Source organism: Ammodytes marinus (assembly GCF_949987685.1).
Source record: "Ammodytes marinus genome assembly, chromosome: 15".
NCBI classification, from domain to species: Eukaryota; Metazoa; Chordata; class Actinopteri; order Uranoscopiformes; family Ammodytidae; genus Ammodytes; species Ammodytes marinus.
The window spans coordinates 4,687,698-4,709,325 of NC_137219.1; the positions used below are offsets into that span (position 1 = coordinate 4,687,698).

Consider the following 21,628-nt stretch of genomic DNA (forward strand, 5'->3'; position numbering starts at 1 on the left):
GTAGCCTTGCTTGGACGTTATGAAAGCTTGAAGGCACGGCAGCCTGTTACAGAACCATCCATGAAAGAGTTGAGTGTCTTTTCCAGGGAATAAATCCAGCCCACTTCACTCCCCTCCCGCAGCCTCCTCCTCCGCCTCTCCGCCTCGGTATGGGCTGCACAGCTGGCAATTTACAGTTAACAATAAGGCTGGAAAGAGGTAATTGGCTGCTATAGGTTGACCACTGCGCCGCAAATTGGACCAGGTTTGATGGAAGAGATGAATTAGCACAAGTATTTGGGATATTTATTAATATTTTTGCCTTTGGGGGATTCATTTGATCAACTTTTGGATCACCAAAATCTAAGACCCAGCTCCCCCCCGCCCCCTCTCCACTGGAACCGTTATAACCTCCTCAAACTGGAAACATAAGGTAAGTCTGTTAATAGTTTGAGTTTGTATCGAACCATTCAATAGACTTATGAATTTGCTCTAGCTATTTTAATCCTTCAACTTATTTGTTTAAGAAAATAACCTACAATTCTTACCCTTGGGTCTGGGTAAAAGTACACATCTTATATAGTATTTCAGTACATCTTTGATAACTATGTGAGGCAGCATTGTGCTATAAAGTCCCAACTGAAGCAGTGTACGTTCTCATAACGTCTATAGTAGTAAAAACACTTTCACTTTTAGGAAAGCTGACTATTGGTGATGGAAACAATGTGAGGAATGCTGCTACTGGAAACAAAATCTCACCCAAACGTTGGTGCCAAATATCTGTTGTGGTTTAGCCTATAATACCAATCTGGGTCTGGGTTAGAAGACATGTTAAATTGCTACCACTTCCTAATAAGGAAAGGGCTATCCATAAATTGCTGTTAGATTAATTAATGCACAATTTGTTAATACTGCTTTATAGACCAGTTACATTTGGACTGGAAAATCCTTTTTGATGTTTTTTTTGTTCTTCTATTTGGTTTGTTATGATTTTAATTACTGTATTTGGAACCCCACTTTGCAATTAGTCCTAAAACCTGCAGTTAGAAGTGTTTTTAAACTGTTCATTTTGGATCTAAATTATCTCCAGTTGTTTACCTGAAGATAAGTAGTGAAACTGTCTGTTGGTTAGAGTTTTTCTACAAGAGCGAAAAAGACAAATCAATTGTGATACTGGAAGCGGATAAACATTCCAAAAGTTGCTCTTAGTACTAGCGTTTAAACGGTCTCTCATTAGACATAGTTTCCATCTTATTCTGGACTCTCTTAACAAACCAGCCGGTGGTTTTAGAAAACCAACAAACTAATTGCACAATCTCGGATGTGTTACCAAAATGACTACCATGTGTTTCCCATTGTGAGCAACTTTACTTTTCCTTTTTTTCAATATATTTGCCTATCTCAAATACTAGTATCTTCACTTCAGTGCTTATCTTTAAAGCAGGTGTTTGTCCTACGGGCTTTGATGTGGCTCCAAATCATGGTGTGTGTGTGATATCTGATTCAAGTTTCTCAAAGTTCCTCTGAGGTCAACACCAGTCTGCAACAAGGCAGGGAAATCTCTCCCGTTGCCCAGGGAGATTTCACTACCGGTAAATTTCAGTCAGGCAAAAAGCACAACAAGGCGCAGACCTCTGGTAGTGATTAGCAAACACAGTTAGAGTGTGTTTTTGGTGGGAATGAATGTGTGTGTATGACAGTGTCTCAGGATAAGACTTAAAGGTGGAGTCAGCGATTCTGGAGAATGCTTGTTGTCAAAATCACTTTTTGTCGAAATCAGTTAATATCTCCTCATGGTACCTTACCTGTGCTGATGTTAATATACAGTATAGGCTCTGTAAACAGTCATGTTGCTATATCTATGGTGGACCACCATTAAAAACTGGTGTTACACAGCCTAGACTCTGTAAACTGGTATGTTAACCACAATGCAACATGCCCATTTACAGAGTATAAACATGTAACGGATTATGAAGAGATATTCACTGATTGTGATAAAAAGGGAATTTGACAACAAGCATTCTCCAGAATCACTGACTACACCTTTAATGATGACCAAAGTGTGTTAAAGCGAATTGCAGTGCGGATCCAGAAAGCAGCTGTAAGACGTGATCCATGAGCACGTTTGGTATGGAGGGACTCTAATACAGAGAGGGGCGAGAGATGAAGAGAATCAGTTCAAGAGCGAGAGAGAGAGAGAGAGAGCGAGAAGGGAATGGTTTGAATTAGTGTGGGGAGACTGATATATGAGTGTCAGCCGTTTTATTCAAGTCAGATACTCTCTGGTCTGTGTGGCCTGATGTTGTGGAGTTTCTTTGTAACAAAAGCTACACAATCACCATTTATATTTTATGTTGTAGGCTATGCGCAATTAACCGACAAATTATTTCTGTTAAAGGTGCAGTGTGTAATAAAGGTGTATTTTGGCGTCATCTAGCGGTAAAAGTTCTAGGTTGCAACGCTCCCTTGCTAACCCCTCCCGTTCGGAGAATTTGCAGAAGCTACGGTGGCCTTCATGGACAAGAAGCTCAGTTCATACGTAATGGCTATGCCTTTATGCTTACCAAAGCTATAAGTATATTAACGTGTGTGTCCTCCCATACACTATGAAATTGGACTCAGACGTTGCAGTCAGTCCCAGACATGTTTTGGAAAGGGCACCTTAAGTTTGTGGTTCCTGTACAAACACATCACACTACTGTATGTGTGTCTCTGGGGGAACAACCCCCCACTCGCTAAAAGGCTAAGAGTTAAGTTATCAATAGCAGGCCTATGTTGGTGTGCTGTGCCTACCTGAACTGTACAGGAAGGTTTAAGAGAGGAGAGACTGGACGTTTTGTAGGGAAAAAAATGGTGTGTTGTAAGAAATATGAATATATATTATGAACCCAGAGGAATCATCTCTGAATATTAGATATTATAGGGAACATACTCATAGCAACATCGGAATCAAATGCACTGCAAATGTATTAAAAAGTGACAAAGACACTGTTAGATTCAAGATTCAAGAAGTTTATTTGTCATATGCACAACAATTACTGTCTGTAACAGTCATTGGAAATTAAATTCTTGAGTCTCAGGCTCCCTGCAACAATGTAATGTAGAATAAGAAATGTATCAGCGAAAAACACAAGTGAGAGAGAATCCTGAAGTTTTATAACACAGCTGAAAGTTTTATAAATACAGTGACAGCCCTCAATGACAATCGTGACATTTTTTTCCAAAGTTTCCTGTTATTGTTCCCTACATGTGATGTGAGTCATGTAAACAATGGCCACATGGTTTGAGTTAAACTGTGGGAGAAACTCCACTGTGTCAAATTAGTCTTTCTTCCATATTATTCTGAGCACATTTGCAGCTCCTCTCTGTGAGGCCTCCTAGGTTTAGCTACGGCTATTTACAGCCTACAGCCTACATTCAGAGGATCATTTGGAGGGAACTAGGGCGGACCAGAGTAGCATTTGGGCAGACAACATATTTTTGGGCAGACCCGAGGAAAATTTGGGGGGTAACTTGAGATGAGACCTTGGCTGTGTATGCTAGGAACAGACTTCTTCTAGATATATTTCAAAAAAGGGCATTTTGCCCTTCTGTACCTTCTTGACTACATTCAACTAGTGCTTAAGCTTCCCTGGTGCTAACTCAGTATCTTTAAAACATACTCAGCAGCAGGCTTTACTGCTTGTCGACTGCCTACTAAAACAGATCATGACAACCTCATACAATCTGCCATAATGGTTCCTATATTTAGTTTTTTTATTCATCTTCTCACGCCCTTAGATTTGTCTTAACATTATCTTTTCCTTTTATTTATTTGCAGCTGAAATTATGGAGAAATCGAGATGCAGCCAACTGTCAGCGTCCATCCTTCTACTAGGCTTGTGGTTAAGTTGCTGTTTAGCCCAAACCACACCGTCAAACAGAGCCACGCCAGCAGCACCTTCACGGGCCCCTACACCGGCACACCCCCCGTCCCTATCCCCGTCCCTAACCCCAACACCCAAGCCCGACAGGTTAAAGGTGAGACTGACCGGATACCCCCGAAAACACAACGAGGGTCGGGTAGAGCTGTTCCACAAAGGAGAGTGGGGAACCATCTGTGATGACGACTTCTCTATAACCAACGCTCACGTGCTCTGTCGACAACTGGGCTTCGTGGAGGCCACAGGATGGGCCCACAGTGCCAAGTACGGCAAGGGCCTAGGTAAGGGTGACCTCGGACAACTTCCTGATTGATTTAAAACACTGTGCGCTCGGCCAGTATATGGGTATTTATGGTGTTGAAAATGACAGGTTTGGAAATACACACACACACACACACAGTCGCACACGCGCACACACAAACTCACTCACTCACTCACTCACACACACATTCACACACATGCAGATACTCTAAGCAAGTTGCCAGTCACATAATTTTGCTTGTGAAAACAATATTGAAAAAGCAACAAAAGGACCATTAGATGGGGCGACTGTGGCTCAGTTGGTAGAGCGGGTCGGCTGATGATCAAAGGGTTGGAGGTTCGATCCCCTGCCCTGCCACCTGTGTCATAGTTGTTGTGTCCTTGGGCAAGACACTTCACCCACCTTGCCTCGTGTGAATGTCGATAGTTAGCCTGCTATCGGTGTGTGAATGGTAACGTGTAAATGGGAACAGGTCTCCCTTGCAAAAGAGTCTTCGGACTCAATGGGATATACCTGTATAAATAAAGGTTAAAAAAAAAATAAAAAGATTCAACTTCCAAGCTACCCTGTATGCCTTCAAATTGCTACTTCAATTTAGTTTTTTTATTATGAATGATTCTAGAAATGTTCAGTTACATGCTCTGGTTACATTTTAGGCTGAAAAAGACAGTCAGCTGTTCATCTTATTCAGCAACTCTTCAGAGCTTGCTTCCATAAGTTCCGTGGAGCATAAGTGTTACAAGCAACCAAGTGTCACTTCCGGGCCTGGACTGATTGCTTCCCTTGGGCCTGGGAGTGTGTGTGTGTGTGTGTGTGTGTGGAGCCTCACTGACAGTCTGCTGCCTGTCTCCAGGGAGAATCTGGCTGGACAACGTGCAGTGCGGCGGAGGGGAGAAGAGCATTGAACTGTGCAAGTCGCGCGGCTGGGGCAACAGCGACTGCACCCACGATGAGGACGCCGGGGTGGTGTGCAAAGACGAGAGGATCCCTGGCTTTGTGGACTCCAATGTCATCGATGTAAGTTTAAATATTTAAAAAAAAAAACACATTTAAAGGCACAATGTTATTTTGTTCCAGTACAAATGATGGGCAGAGTTCAATAAGAAGCTGTTATAAGCATATATGGTTTCTGTTTTAAAAGACCCCACAGCTCTACAGTTTATATTACTAAAAAACATTCCTGGTGGTGAGTCATTTTTCCTGTGTTTGTGCACTTAATGCAACAGAATTCACATGTGTAAACAAATACAACATCTACAAGTAACAGAAAAATAATCTGGATGGTACAAGATAGATGCAATATTAAGGGTGGTAGGATGGTCTAAAGGAAAGGTGGCCAACCAGTAACCGTGAGGTCGCTGGTTCGATCCCTGGCACCAGGAGGGTTTTAGTTTTAAAACTAGCAGTGGCCCTGCGCTCTGACCCCCTCTGAAGTGTGGTAACTTGAGAGGGAATATGCGAAAAAGACAAATTTCAATGTAACCAACCATTGACTAATAAAGTAACTTAACTTTGGAATGGAAGTACGGTACATGACATTAAGCTCCCTGGATAAATAAGGAAAAGAAAGTGAGTTGAAATCTCCCGCTAAGGAACCCCTGTTGGGTGACATGCCTGCTTAGCTGTTTCAAGATGCTCATCATTTTCACATTAGTCCTCTTTGATGTCCGTTCTTTAATATAACTGACTGGTCAGAGGGGAACAAGGTTAGACCGGGGACTCCATAGAACACTAAAATCGGCTTCACTGATTGGCTGTGGCGTCTCTGTTACATAGACGGATCTTATGAGAAGAGGTTTCATAAGCTGGCCGACCTCCAGACTTTCTCCCTGCAGTCCAGACTTCAGTTTGGGACCACAGCCATCTTTTTTTTCGCCCTTCCAAATAAACCACAGTGGAAGTGACTCATTGCAAATCTGGCATTTAGAGATAAGTCACATTTGCCTCTCACGAAATACTCCTTTAAGTGACAAAAATGTGACCCAAAAATGATCCTGAGGAATTTCTATGACTCAGTGTTGTTTAGTCTGTTCGTCTCATTCAAGAGTCTTAGAGAGACGTGCATAATGTAAACACATGTCTGTATCATTATAAGGAAAACAGCCACTATGAATTTCTGCAAAAGCCTCTTATACTCATTTTACTATCAAACATCATAATATTTAATTACCTACAGAAATATTTTCAAGTAAGAAAGGTTTACTGTATACATTCTTAGGTTTTCTCCTTGACTACAAGTTGCATGAAATGTATGTTTTCAAACACAAGCAATGACACATTTTACACACAGTCAATCTATGTCTTCATTACTTAAAGGTGGGGTCAGTGCTTCTGGGAAATGCTTATGGTCCAAATCACTTTTTGTCAAAATCAGTGAAGATCTCCTCACGATCCGCTACCTGGCCGTATGGTTGAGCTGAAAACAATCCAGTGTTAATATACTCAGCCTAGGCATTCTCTAGAATCCCTTACATTTGATTATTGAACATGAAAGTAAAAGTCTGGGATTATTTGAATGGACAGTCAACCCTAAATGTCCCCTCTTCACAGACTCAAGTGGATGAGAACAAGGTGGAGGAGGTGCGTCTGCGGCCGGTGGTCACCGTGAACAAGAAGAAGCTTCCCATCACCGAGGGCGTGGTGGAGGTGAAGTACAGAGACGGCTGGGCTCAGGTCTGTGATCTGGGCTGGACCATCAAGAACACACGCGTGGTCTGTGGCATGCTGGGCTTCCCCCATGAGAAGAAAGTCAACAAGAACTTCTACAAGTAAGAATGGAACGAGGAATCATTAAAGTTATTGTTAGAGATTGGCGTGTAGCATTTTTTTGGTTTGACAAACCAATCTGGAAAATTACATGTGTGTTAGAGATGTGGGAGGGGATAGGTGGAAAGACACATTTCAATAACCTTGTGTGAGTTAACATGTGTGAATCTGCTTGTGTTAATTGACAATTAAGAACTTAACTGAACTTAACTTTACTTATTGTATAACTAAGGAAAGCACATGACAAGCGAGGCAGCTTTAACTCTGCTGTTTCAGGGGCAGCTTGGAGGTTTCTCTTTAGCTTTGATTGATCACTTCCTTTGGGAGAACTCTGCATACCTGAAAACCAAAACTGCTCTCAAGACAAATAAACATAGCCCACATGTCTTTTGTGTCTTTTAGTGGAAACAGACTTGAACTCATGTTTCTGGCTATTTAGATGTTTTAGGTTTGGGGGTAAAATAAAACCTGAATGTGCTTTTTTGCTGTTGAGTGTTGTGATGATATGATCGACATGTGTACTGTATGAAGTTACAGCTAGCAGCTGGCTAGCTAAGATTAGCATTACGACTGGAAAGTATGGGAAACAGCTAGCTCTGGTTGTTCTGAGGATGTTTTTGTTTATATTTGAAGGTGGAGTCATCGATTCTGGCTTGTTCTCAAAAGACTTTGTATCAAAATCAGTGAATATCTCCTCAGGATCCGCTACCTGTCCGTACTGTTTGTGTGCTGAAAAAAATCTGGTGTTAATACCCAGCCTAGGCTCTGTGAACTGATACATAATCAATGCAACTACAATGCAAATGAAAACCATAAATCATGTTTTGCATTGGGTTCATTTGTTGCGTATATACGTAAATCCATTCACAGAAAGGTAAAAAAATAACAACAAAAAATAATATTATTACCACGCTAAGAGGTATTCACACTAAAAACAACAAATTATATTGATCAACTATAGAATACAATAGAATAGGCTCTAGTTTTGAGCTGACCCTATTGTGGAATGTGAGGACACTGACAGTGGTTACTCTAGTGGACTCTGAGACCTTTCCCCAGTTTGTATGACTGCACACATTCCTGGCCTGCGTCCAGCTTATTCATCCCCTGCTGCTGGTTCACAGTAGTACGAGGGGAAATGTGTGTTTTCTCTCAGGCGTGTGTGAAGGCTCAGGCTCCGGGGGGGGATGACCCGCCGGGGTTGGGGAGTGCAGACAAACAGCATCCAGAAACACTCACATTGTTCTGTGTTGTCTGTGTTTTTTTGTTTTTGTATTTTTGTATTTTAATTTTTTTTATTTAATAAAAACGCTAAAAATGGACAATCATCTATTCACAATTGTTGTTTAATGTGACAAGAACCAGACCAGGGTTCTTATCAAATTAAACAACAATTGATATACCAGTCGACTTATCATGGCAGGCAGACTAAAACATCCTGTGTTACCCTAAAAGTACTCAATTAAAGTTGACTTTGCTTCACCATTGTCATATTACCATTATTGATCTGACAAATTCACATATAAATACATTACCTCATGGCCATCCAACCATCTCTCTTTCACTTGCTTCCTAAACAAATGCACGCGTCACCAACACGAGCTAGCAAAGATCTCTAGGACAGCGGGCGCCGGTGTCGTAAAAACCTAAAACACGTCCGCTTTTGTGCAGAGGTGGGACTAGAATAAAAAAAACCTGAAAGTTCCTCGAAGGTACCGCAAACACTGAGCAGGGATGCTGGCATTCTGCTGGACTGACAGGGTTAAGAGCCACCAGTGTCAGGTTGTGAATAGTTGGAATAGCTCTATAATTGTGATCATACATTGGTGACCTGAAGTCTGTAACATAATATACTGAAAGACTCCAGGAATGTCAAAAATGCCATTCACCGCTGACCCTTCAGTCCTGTACCTTATGGACATGTATGTGTGTGTATGCAGGCCAGAGACTGTGTGTGTGTGTGTGTGTGTGTGTGTGTGTGTGTGTGTGTGTGTGTGTGTGTGTGTGTGTGTGTGTGTGTGTGTGTGTGTGTGTGTGTGTGTGTGTGTGTGTGTGTGTGTGTGTGTGTGTGTGTGTGTGTGTGTGTGTGTGTGTGTGTGTGTGTGTGTGTGTGTGTGTGTGTGTGTGTGTGTGTGCGCGTGCGTGTATGGCGTGCGTGCGTGTCTGTCTCCAGTGTTTGTGTGTGTGAGAGTCTTTGTTTGTGTCTGTGTCCAGTGTGTGTGTGTGTGTGTGTGTGTTTGCATGTAGTCTGTCTCCTGTATGTGATGGAATCTGGCTGTCTCACTTGTTGCAGACGTCTGAGAAAGCGCGCTGTGGCAGAGAAGGTCTCCAGGCCAAAGGTTAATGTTTCGGCCGGTGGAAGGTATACACACACTGTCCCAGGACAAACCCACCGTCCCGTCCGCCTACGCAATGCACTCTGTGTGCACTGTAGTGGGCCGACAGTGGGTTTCCTGTTGGAGTAGACAAAAAAACAATTAGCTCCTGTTACTAGCTAGTGTCTAGATGACCTTTCCCCATCAATTCCCTTATATCATATTATTATGATGTGCTGCATGTGAAAGGGTTGGACATTTTTATTTGATCATTTTCTAACGATTGCTCTTGTGCGGAGATTGCCCGCTATGGCATGCTTTTTGGAGGTGCTTTTTTTTTGCACAATTAATGCACCTACCTGTATGTCATTAATTTGCTCTTATCCAAACAAAAAGCAATGCCATACGTCAAACAAAATGAAATCAAATCACGTTGGCCCAATAGAACTAAACTAGAATTCCAATAGCGTAGTTTGTACTAACACATGTGTCATAATCGTGCTTTATATGTGATAGACTTTATGGACCAAAGGTTATGTGGACATCCAAATACTAGGAGGACCATTTATTACACTTTAAGATGCTTCCACACTAAATTGGGAAAATCAAAGTCCTTATGACCCTGGATTGGTGCTTCTATGCATGGTGAGGTTAAAACAAAAAACAGCCTATTGCATATTATATTGTAGCATTTAGATGCTTAATTGGAACTGAGATGCTCTGAACAAACTATGAACAGCCCTATTAGCCTCAGATGAAAAAGGAGAATGTAGAAATTCTGTGTCCACATACTTTTGGCCATGCAGTGTAAATGAGCCACTGCTGAACAAATGTGAAGTGATTTTGATTATGTGACTCATTTGTGTTTTTTTTATATAGAGAAAGGATGTGTCTCCAAGAATACAGGGAATTCTATATTATGTGCATTTAACAATTGTATCGAAGGAGACGCATCCTTTTGAACTATAGTCTTTGACATAACCATAGTCATGTAACTTTTGTTGTTTTTCACTTTGTCGACTCATATTCTTCTGCTGTGTGTGCGGTCTAACCCCGTGTTTACGTTGCAGGCAGACTTCCAAAGCTAAAGCTAACTCTAAGTCTAAACAGAGCAGCGCTGGCAAAAGGTAATCTAAGGATAAACAAATTCAGTGGGTAAATTTAATCCAAGCTGTCTGAAAAAGACCCACACACACACTGTTTCCATGTGAACTGATACGATAGTCATTGGGATTTCAACTGTGAATTTTTCCTTTTTATAGTTTTTTTTTTAATAGATTACTTGACGATAACGGTGATTTTTTTGAGCCTGAATGATATTATTCCTGACTAACATTAGTTGATGAGTGTGCGTCTTGTAATGACCTGAAAAAAAGAGAACATGTTCAGTTTTTCTTTGTCCATCAGGAGGATTATGTAGCCTCGTTTTCGTTCATTAGTACATTTTTATGGTCTTCCATTTCTATTTTCCTTGACCATTCTCAATTTATTGTCAAATATTTACGACTGCAAAATATTGCTTGTGTAGGTTAAACATGTTTTAAGTACATAGCCTAGGGAGAATATAACGCCATACATTTGCAAAAAAAAGTTTTGAAATTCATACTTTGATGATTAGTAAATAGATAGTTATACTATATAGTATTAGTTTGTAGTATAGATTTTGGTCCAAGCTCATATTTCCATGCTAACACAGTCTCTGTCTGTGCTCCCTTCAGGTTGTCTTTGGCGCGTCAGAAGAGCTACTTCAAAATCCACTCTGTCGGGTGTACGGGCACAGAGGTCCACCTGGCCGCCTGCCCGCTGGAGTTCAGTAAACCAAACGCCACGTCCACCTGTGATGGAGGGTCAGCCGCTGTGGTCAGCTGTATGCCGGGACCGCTGTTCACACACAACACTGGGCTCAAGAAGAAACTCAAAATATCGGTAAGTTGTCTTTAACATAAGAGCAGATGAGTAGACCGGCCTTTATAAAGCAGAATTATATGCTGCATTCATGTGCTTCTATAATAATCAGATTTTCCAAATTGGGAAGTTGTCTAAATTCGGTGTGATCATGTGCTTAAATTCGCAATGTTGAAAAAGAATGAACACAACATGAAGGTTGTTGTGTATTTTATGTCTTAAAGCCTTTAAACAACACATTGGTGGCTGCGTAGGTGACGTCAAAGCCTGCAATTTGCGGACTAGCATTTTCACAGACTTTTCGAGTGTTTATTTTATTTTTTACACATGTGTTTTTCCTGCTGTTACATGTGTGATATTGTTGTGTGTGCTTGTTTTGTAGAGCAACGTGAGGCTGAAGGGAGGGGCCCGGGTGGGTGAGGGTCGTGTGGAGGTGTTGAAGGGCAACGAGTGGGGGACGGTGTGTGACGATCGATGGAACCTGGAGTCTGCCAGTGTTGTCTGCAGAGAGCTCGGCTTTGGCACCGCCAAACAAGCGCTCACTGGAGCACGCATGGGACAAGGTGAGGAGTGACACACACACACATATCAAACAGTGGATGAAAAATATGTGTTGGCTTGTGCCGGGCTAAAGAAAGAATGAAAGGATTTTGAATTTGTAAAGTTTAAATTAGCGAGCTGACCTGGATCCTGCATTCCTCATTTGTCATCTGTCAATCAAAATGTTCATTTAGTGCAATTTGTATTTTGAGTGAAGAATATTTATTTTCGGCTTTGTAACTTCAAACAGACAACCCTTTGTTTGAGAGGAAGCAAAAAAATAATAATTATGTTCACCTGGATAGGCAATGCTTCATCCTTTTTAAAGGGGTCTAAAGATTCACCCTGGAATCGTCAATACATTTACCGCTAAGCTTTCCTTTTAAAAAAGAGAAGATCTGCATCCTTTCAAATTCCAAAGTAAAACGTCTGGGAGCCCCAATGGAATGCAATACACCTAAATTAAAATACAAAATACATCATATGTCATGTGATTACTTAAAGTAGACGGACAGCCCAGTAGCTTCTTTGCTTTCCATGAATTCCCTCGAAACCTTCAGTCATCAGCCGTCTATCTGCAGCCCGTCTCATCTCTCAGGTCATCTCTTCACCCTAGAAAACTAATAATCCACATTCCTAAACAAATTCCTCATTTGGAGCTTATTTTAATAAGCAGAGGAATTCTCACCACAGCAAACAAATATTCTGTTCAGTTTTCTGTCCACGTTACTGCAATAATAGACAAATCCGAGTTGATCCTTTCTATCTATGAGCATTTGTTTTTCACAAGTACAAGGCATCACCACACTACATTCCCGACGTTAAATCTCCCATGAAGTCAGTAAAAAGCTCTTTTAGAATGTCAGAAAAACCATGTGTGGTATTCCAGAGGCTACGGACCATCTCAAGTGAAAATGAGGCAGTCCGTTGTGGCATATACAAGAGTAACGGTCAATTAAGACAAGAATTTAGGTCATTTTACAGATGACTGGAACTGAAATACTTCATACCTAACTGGGTGTAAAAGTAAACACTATAAACTCACATCATTGTGTAAATAATATTGTAAAACAAACGTATCGGTGTGTGTTAATGTTTTTGAATTCCCAACAATCATTTATCTGATTAGTTATTATATCATTGCAATAATTGTGTCTCATTTTGGAACAAAGCTCCTCAGTTCATGTCATGATTTGTACTTTCTGGACACACACACACACACACACACACACACACACACACACACACACACACACACACACACACACACACACACACACACACACACACATTATATTCATTTCCTCAGCTGGTTGGAAACTGCTTAGGAATTTGGCTGAACCACAAATCTTACTCAAAATTCCTCAGTGAAAAGCTGGAACCAGCCAAGATGGCAACCATACACCTGAATGAAGTAGTCTGTGTGAGTGAGTCTCTTTATGAATGAATTACGCCTACAGTACATTAGTCTGGATTTTAAATTCCAGAAAGCTGTTTGTGAAGGGTCATTATAGGTGACTGCTTTGAAATCTGCCCAAAAAATGTTCAACATATTTGAAGACACACAACACTTCAAATTAAATACATTTTGAGTTTTTTCCAAGTCGAGGTTTGTGTGAAAAAAAAAGAATAGGAATTTAGAGTCTATTTTAATAAATGTTTCTACTTTTTTGTCTTTTACTGATTTGTTGTAAAATCTTAAAATACTTAAGAAAGCTTGTTGGTACACATGTTGGTATTAATAATATACATTTCGGGGCATTTATTGATTTTATAGGAACTTAAGTAATTTTTGTTGTTGGTAAAAATTGAAGAAATCATGATTACGACCAGTTTTTCACCTGTTTATTACTTTCAGATACCCCACCAGTGTCACCTGGAGGATGCCACATTCGTACCAGTTTCTAACTTATAAGTTGGATCCTCATACTAAATACTTCTGGGAAATTATTCTCTAATCAAACAAAACTTTAACTTGTTGTGCCAACGCTTTCATGTCCCTCGGAATACAAGTTCCAGTTAAATATTAAAATATGTATCTTAATGTGTGTGTTCCTCATTAGGGATTCATTTTAAGAACATGGAGGTGTGTGTGTGTAGTTTTAAGAAAACTGCTCTGAAGAAACAAGGAGCCTTTTGAAAAGAAGTCCTCAGAAACGGAAAGTCTGCGTTCGTTCGTGTGTGTGTGTGTGTGTGTGTGTGTGTGTGTGTGTGTGTGTGTGTGTGTGTGTGTGTGTGTGTGTGTGTGTGTATGCGTGCGCGTGTGTGTGTGCGCGTGTGTGTGTACATTATAATTTATACCGCAGAAGAAGTCGGTCAAGGAGACTCATCACAATATCTCTTTGAGGCAGCAGTTTTCCTACTACTACTCATGTGGATGTCAGGCCGCCACCCGTCTGAATAAGTCCCATAAATTATTCCTAAAACGTCACTGGAGTCGGAAACTAGCGCCATTGAAGGAATTCCATTCACGGAAAACTTTCATAACACAATCATCTCATGGTGCTGTGACTACAGGTGATGGAGTGAGGGGTTAGAGGGTGGATGTAAAGCTGGGTGTCTGACAGACAACACGCTCACTCAGCAAACATGGCACAGGTTGTAAAGTTAGCTAAGGAGAAGTTTCAAGAGGTTAAAAAAGCATATGAGACTGAACAGCAATTGCTACTGTACCAAAGCTGATATTAACTAAAATCCAATCCACCTCCTCACTTCATTATTAAGCCCCGCTACCTGTCCGTACTCTGTGTGCACTGAAAACTCTATTGTTAATACAAAGCCTAGGCTCTGTAAATGTGCATGCAGATAGCTATATTGGGCCCCCTTTGTTAACAACACCAGATTTTTTGTAAATATAGAAATAAAAATTAATTGGGATCTAGACAAACAAGTTTTAAAATGTAAAGCTAATATGTGTCTCTCTCTGTCTGTCTGTCTGTCTGCCTGTCTCTATCTTCCTATCTGTCTGTCTCTTTCTTCCTGTCTGCCTGTCTGTCTCTTTCTTCCTGTCTGTCTGTCTGTCTGTCTGTCTGTCTGTCTGTCTGTCTGTCTGTCTGTCTGTCTGTCTGTCTGTCTGTCTGTCTGTCTGTCTGTCTGTCTGTCTGTCTCTTTCTTCCTCTCTGCCTGTCTGTCTGCCTGTCCGTCTGTCTGTCCAGGAATGGGTCCCATCTACATGAATGAGGTGAAGTGTCTTGGTCAGGAGCGCTCCATCTGGAACTGTCCCTTTAAGAACATTACCTCAGAGGACTGTGGCCACATGGAGGACGCCGCGGTGCGCTGCAACGTGCCCTACATGGGCCTCGAGAACTCGGTCAGAGATTCCCCTACTCATTCATACACTGTTCTGTTAACCTGAGTGAAAGCTAGACCGTCCGTTAAGTTGCTTATACTGTTTATTATACTATTGCATCAGCCTGTACAAGAAATTATTAGTTTTTTAACTTTCTTCTGTGTTGATAAATGTAGCTTAGTAAATAATTTGCCTATGTGTATACTGTGTTTGTCGTATTATCCATTCAGTTAGTTCTTTGCTGCTATGGAATTTTGTGTTCTGCTCTAACATGTGAGATCTAGAGCTGATTCTCAACGAAATCTCACTTTTTCACTCTCAACCAAATACTTCTTCACTGCTGTCACACAAAAACAAACAATTGTACAATTTATTTGAATCAAACCAGCTCCAACTTTGTGGGGAAAAAAAACCCACATTTTTTAAGATGCTTTTTTTTGTGACACTAGTGATTGTCCTCTTAACACAGAGTATATCTGGTTGTACAATGTGTATTTCACCAGATCATACTCTTCCATGTTTCCTATAGATACACGTAGAGGGCCGGACTAAGTGGGATGCAAAAAGGCAATAACTTCATCTTTTCATAGTTTTCACTTCAAGTTACATTAACTCAAACCACAAGTAAAGTAAATCTTATGATGTTAAAGATATAGTGTGTAATTTATTTGAATGTAACCAACATTCATAAATATGAAAAAGTTACGCACTATAGCTTTACCTTTGAGACTTAGACCGTGAATGCTACAACACAACCTCTCACAAATGAAAGTTTTTTTCTATCCCGCCCGGCCCTTGTGTATCTATGCTCTGCTTTTGCTTTGCGTTCTCTAACACCTAACACCGGCACAGATCCGAACCACGGGCGGCCGGACCCGTTACGAGGGGCGCGTGGAGGTGCTGAGCTCAGACGCTAACGGCACAGAGAGCTGGGGCCTGATCTGTGGAGAGGGCTGGAGCACCAAGGAGGCTATGGTGGCCTGCAGGCAGCTGGGCCTGGGATACGCCAACCAGGGTGTGAAAGTAGGTTATTAACAGAGTACAGCGGCTCCAACCGGTGGCTCTTTGTAGGTTATTTTGGCATATGCAAATATAATATACTGTCACAAACACACGAGCAAAAAAATTATTCCTATAATTTTATTCAAGTTAATACACTTCATTAATGCACATGTTCAAATATATTCAATATTTCTCTTCAGTCAAATATGACCTACGTATCATGATACATTCTGAAGTAAGTACATTATTGTTGGAATATATTTGAACATGAATGTCTGTGTTAATGTGTGACAGTACATTATCATTTCCATATGGAGTCAAGTTTCTATGCAACTCTGTTTTTGGTCTTATCCATGTGGACAAACCAAAATACAGCCTCACATGCAGTTTTCTAATCAAACTCAAAACCGACCCAATCACCACTAAATCCTAAAGAGGTGACCTCATCTGGAAACCACTCTTACGCCCCCCCCAACAAGCCTAGAATAGTCTAACCACAACTGCTGCTTTTACAACACACTCTATAATCACCACTGCCTAAGGCCTGTGTATAATACAAAGCTAGTTTTTTAAGCCTATCGGTTCATAGACGGGACAGGAAGCTTGTCCCCTCACTGACTCCCACCAGGGCCTGTGTACAGATCCGGATAGTGGGCGGCCGCACCACGTATGAGGGCCGCGTGGAGGTTCAGGTTGGCTCCAAATGGGGCACAGTGTGCAGCACAGGGTGGACCACTAAGGAAGCCATGGTGGCGTGCAGGCAGCTAGGGCTCGGATACTCCATGCATGCCATCACTGTAAGTAGTGGGACCTAAAGATTAAAGGTGGAGGCAGTGATTCTGTGGAACGCTTGTTGTCAAAATCAGTGAATAACTACTCATGATCTGCTACCTGTACATACTGTGTGAAGTGCACTGAAAAAAGGATCCAATGTTAATACACAGTCTTGTCTCTGTAAACTGGTGTGTAAACAAAGGGGGTCCACCATAGTAACATGCCCATTTACAGAAACTAGGCTACGTATCAACACTGGATTTTTGTTTAGAATACATACAGTACAGACAGACGGATTGGAGGGAGATATTCACTGATATTTTTTTTAAGTGATTTTGACAACAAGCATTCTCCATTGCTGACTCACTCCACCTTTAAATAAAAAAAATGTTGAACTCATTTATTGTTTACAGGATAATCCCATTAAAATCTATCATGAACTAAACAACAACAGAACAAAATGTTACAAATAGTTTAATTAAGTTTAATTAATATATACATTTATATTTAAGTGTAAATTCATGCATAAATTAGTGATGCACCTTTTTATTATGGGCCCATTCTGATAGTATTTGTGGATCAATATGAGGTATTTTCAGTATTTTACAGCACAACAGAAACCAGTTTGACCAGTCACACACAAACTAACTAAATTGAGAATAATCATGACAATATTACACCTGGAACTCAGTGCAAACCACAAAATAATTATATATAAGAATAAATGGACAGACTTTTCCTTTAAAGGTTGCTAATAGCTTTTAAACTTCAAGCAAAAATAAGTTTATTTCTTCAAAAAGTGCAAAAACAGAATTCATAAATCAGACGCTGCATACCACAGCAACATGAGGACCTAAGAATCCTTCCAGTGAGTATAATCGAATCACTCGGTATCAAAGTTCTTGTCCGGCTGTGATCATAAACTCAAGAGCTACACCGTGTCCTAAGAGAGAAGCCAAAACGTAGTCATGAACATCTGTTTTTCAGAGCACTCAAATCTCTGCACGTACTATTGTTACCTGATCAATGCATATTGTGTGTGTCTGTGTGTGTGTGTGCGTTTGTCTGTTACTGTGTGTCTGTGTGTCTGTCTGTGTGTCTGTCTGTCTGTCTGTGTCTGTCTGTCTGTCTGTCTGTCTGTCTGTCTGTCTGTCTGTCTGTCTGTCTGTCTGTCTGTCTGTCTGTCTGTCTGTCTGTCTGTCTGTGTCTGTGTATGCATGCTAACCCCCTACCTAAAGGAAACGTGGTACTGGGACAGCAGCAATGTGACGGAGATGGTGATGAGCGGAGTGAAGTGCACGGGGAACGAGATGTCTCTGAGTCAGTGCCAGCAACACAAGAGCGTCAGCTGCCAGAAGTCTGCAGCTAAGTTTGCAGCCGGAGTCATCTGCTCTGACAGTGAGTGAGCCGGAGTGAGCACAGCTGAAACCCGTGGAAATAGTTGAAAAAAGCAATTTAAGAGGCATACTTTGTTTAATCTCTTGAGGGAACTTCAAGAAAACAATCATAAAAGAAAGAAAAAACAAGTGCTGTACCTCCAGGTTTTTTTCTTAGCAGTTGAAGCAACAACTGACACATTTCTTAGGCCCTTCTTGGGATTTTTCTAAGCTCATGCACTAGTGTCGGGGGCCAACGCCATACTTATTTTTACATATATGTTTTTCTTTTCTAAAATGGAGAAACTGTAACGGATCAAATTTTTACCACAGGCATAAATAAATTATTTCCGGTACTGATTCTGATCCTACGACTTAGTCTTATTTCACTATTGTTAGACTTTTATTGTTAGGCTGTACAGTATATTGTGGCATAAAATACATTTGTTTACACTTACATACATGGAACCCAATCTTACCATAATTATCAATAAAGTATTTTTGATTGTGATTCTGCCCCTACCAGCTGCCTCTGACCTGATCCTGAATGCTCCTATGGTGCAGCAGTCGGTTTACATCGAGGACCGGCCTCTGCACATGCTCTACTGCGCGGCGGAGGAAGACTGTCTGTCCCAGTCCGCTGCCAAGGCTAACTGGCCCTACGGACACAGACGCCTGCTGCGCTTCTCCTCTCAGATACACAACATCGGCCGCGCTGACTTCAAGCCCAAGGCGGGGAGGCACTCCTGGGTCTGGCACGCCTGTCACGGGTAACGCTAGCTTTATTAATGTTGTTACTGGGATTAGATGAGATGCATGTTCCTAATAACAGCAGATTGGAGTTTTTTTTTTATTGATGATGCAGTGAGATAATTGATCTCATTGGTTCTGAGTTCAGTGTTTACACAGCATCATGTTTTCCTACCTTCAAATCAAATGACTGGGACCTTTAAAGCTATAGTGCGTAACTTTTACGGTTACATTCAAGACATGGCCAAACAAGTTGACACAAAGTTGATTAAGCCTATCAGCTTGACAAAAACTTTATCTGTATTTCTCAGTATGGCAGCGTTTACAAACTGGTGTCGCCCCCTGACACTGGTGTAGGGTGGCGATTATAGTTTCAGGCTTTTTAACAAGGACATTTCCCCTGTATCTTCCAGCCACTACCACAGCATGGATATCTTCACCCACTACGACCTGCTGAACGCCAACGGAACCAAAGTGGCCGAGGGACACAAAGCCAGTTTCTGTCTGGAGGACACAGACTGTCAAGAGGGTGAGTGTCATGCTTCTGATCTGAGGCAAAACACAAAGTTAGGGTTCCCCACTTCAGAACAATAAATGAGCTGTCCCACCTACCTGGCCAAACAAGGAGATTCTTGTTTAAATCTCCTTGTATAATGAAATAGACACAGGTTTAATGTGTTGACATCTCTAACACTCAGGGCATGTAACTGTATGTATAAGCAGGTTTTGAGGAGTAAAACGTGACATTTTGCCTAAATCGTTTCCAAAGATTCCTTCATATGTAAATATTTTAAACACACATTAATACGTCGTAAATTAATTCCCTCATACATCTTAAAATCAATTCATCTTTTTGCCGTCCAGGTATTTCTAAGCGTTACGAGTGCGCTAACTTTGGTGACCAGGGCATCACGGTGGGCTGCTGGGATCTATACCGCCACGACATCGACTGTCAGTGGATCGACATCACGGACGTCAAACCTGGAAACTACATTCTGCAGGTGAGCGCGTGTGGGGACCAAGTACAATATCGCTTCAGTATGTGCAACTGAAAATCAGATTATTGTTAAGAAATTAAAGTTTATGTTGGACATTTGCATTTATATATATTGTAAAGGTCCACTAACTGTCTTTTCTTATTCATCCACCAATGTTTTTGAATGTTTGGATACAATTTCAAAACACAATTTAAAGGTGAAGATGATTTACTCATTGCCACCGTTTTAATGTCTGTTGTTGTCTGTTACATTTCAGATTGTAATAAATCCGAATAACGAAGTGGCCGAGAGCGACTTCACCAACAACGCCATGAAATGCAACTGCAAATACGACGGACATCGAATCTGGCTTCATAACTGCCACGTTGGTAAGAAGTCACACAATAAAACTTCTAACCCTTAAATGTTAATGAATCAGTCAAATTTTTCTTCTGATGATCATAAATGACTTGTAACAGCAAACGAGACCAACAGTGAAAAAATAAAATTTTCATTTTTGCTTCACTATTGTTTTATTACCTTTATTAATCTGACATTGCGATGCATCCTGCGGTCTCTCTTTCATTTGCTTCCTAAACTGAAAAGTTACTCATAGTCTCTTTAACATTACATTTGCCCTTATTCAAACTCATTTTGAACCATTTATTCATTGTTTTTTTTATCCCTACAGGTGATGCGTTCAGTGAAGAGGCAGAGCGGAGGTTTGAGAAATACCCCGGGCAGCTGAATAACCAGGTCTTTTAATCAAAAATCCTTTTCACAACCCAAAGTGAAGGTTGAATGAAAAACAAAAACACCTCACTAGCTCAAAAAACAAGACCATTTTTATTTTACCGATTACTACCAGATTATTTGAAGTCATGGAAGAAGCCAACAGTATATTTTTCTCCGGTGAATGTGTTGGATGTTTGAATCATTATTATACTTGAATATTCAAGTGCCTATGTATTTTTTTTTCGATTTCTTCTAGGCTATATATTTTTTTTATCACACATAAAAAAAAAGGATTTTATGAAGTGAGTCGCACAGTGTGAATGACAACTGTTCAGCCCTCTATTGAATGTTTTGAATTATTATTTTTTATAAACTTTTTTTTTTTGGTTTTACGAGGAGCAGGCAGGGTCAGAACTACCTAAAGTGTTAGCATTAGTTTTCAAATGTAGAAAACTGAGGCATAAACAGTAAGAAATGCAGTTCTGTGAAATGATTGGTCTCAAGGGAAACTAAGTACTGGGCATTATGGACAGATGAGAAAAACTGTCATTTTCAAAAACATACAAATTATGCAACTTTCCCCTCATAATTCATTCTAGATTGGAGCAAAATGGTTTTGTTTCACTGGATCTAGTCGTTACTCGCCTGCCTCTACGGTGACATCATTTTGTGAATGTATTTATTGGTAATATCAAGGTGCTCCAGAACAACAACACTTGTTCATTAGTCTGTTTGTTTTATTACTAGTCATTTAGGGTCAGAATATAGATGTTATCGGACAAGACAAAAAAACTACAATTACCCTCAATAATTTCTGTATGAACATGTATGCTGATGTAATCACACCCGCTGCACCGAATAAAAAGGAGAGGAATGATAACTGTGTTGGATCTAAGAAACTTATTCATGTGTTTTTAAAGGTGTACAGCAGTGATTCTTAATTAGATTAGCTTGTGAATAAGTCTACTTGTCTTGCATATGTCCACCACTTCAAACCATGCCTTATTTTCTGTCCTAGTTCTGTTAAATACTTCT

General features: G+C 40.7%; 1 protein-coding gene across 2 annotated transcripts; it reads left to right on the forward strand.

The window, feature by feature from the left end:
* Window positions 1–137: 137 nt before the first annotated feature.
* loxl3b (lysyl oxidase-like 3b) lies at window positions 138–21,467 on the forward strand. Of its 2 annotated transcripts, XM_080041957.1 has the most exons (15): window positions 138–412; window positions 3,800–4,183; window positions 5,018–5,181; window positions 6,715–6,932; window positions 10,964–11,171; window positions 11,533–11,713; window positions 14,846–15,000; window positions 15,832–16,002; window positions 16,623–16,778; window positions 17,994–18,153; window positions 18,658–18,901; window positions 19,295–19,410; window positions 19,746–19,882; window positions 20,136–20,247; window positions 20,550–21,467. In XM_080041957.1, the coding sequence occupies exons 2-15, from the start codon at window positions 3,808–3,810 to the stop codon at window positions 20,621–20,623; spliced, it is 2,472 nt and encodes an 823-aa protein (XP_079898083.1). In that variant the 5' UTR covers window positions 138–412; window positions 3,800–3,807; the 3' UTR covers window positions 20,624–21,467. The 2 variants fall into 2 exon arrangements, with proteins under 2 accessions (XP_079898083.1, XP_079898082.1); XM_080041956.1 differs by lacking the exon at window positions 16,623–16,778.
* Window positions 21,468–21,628: the final 161 nt, after the last annotated feature.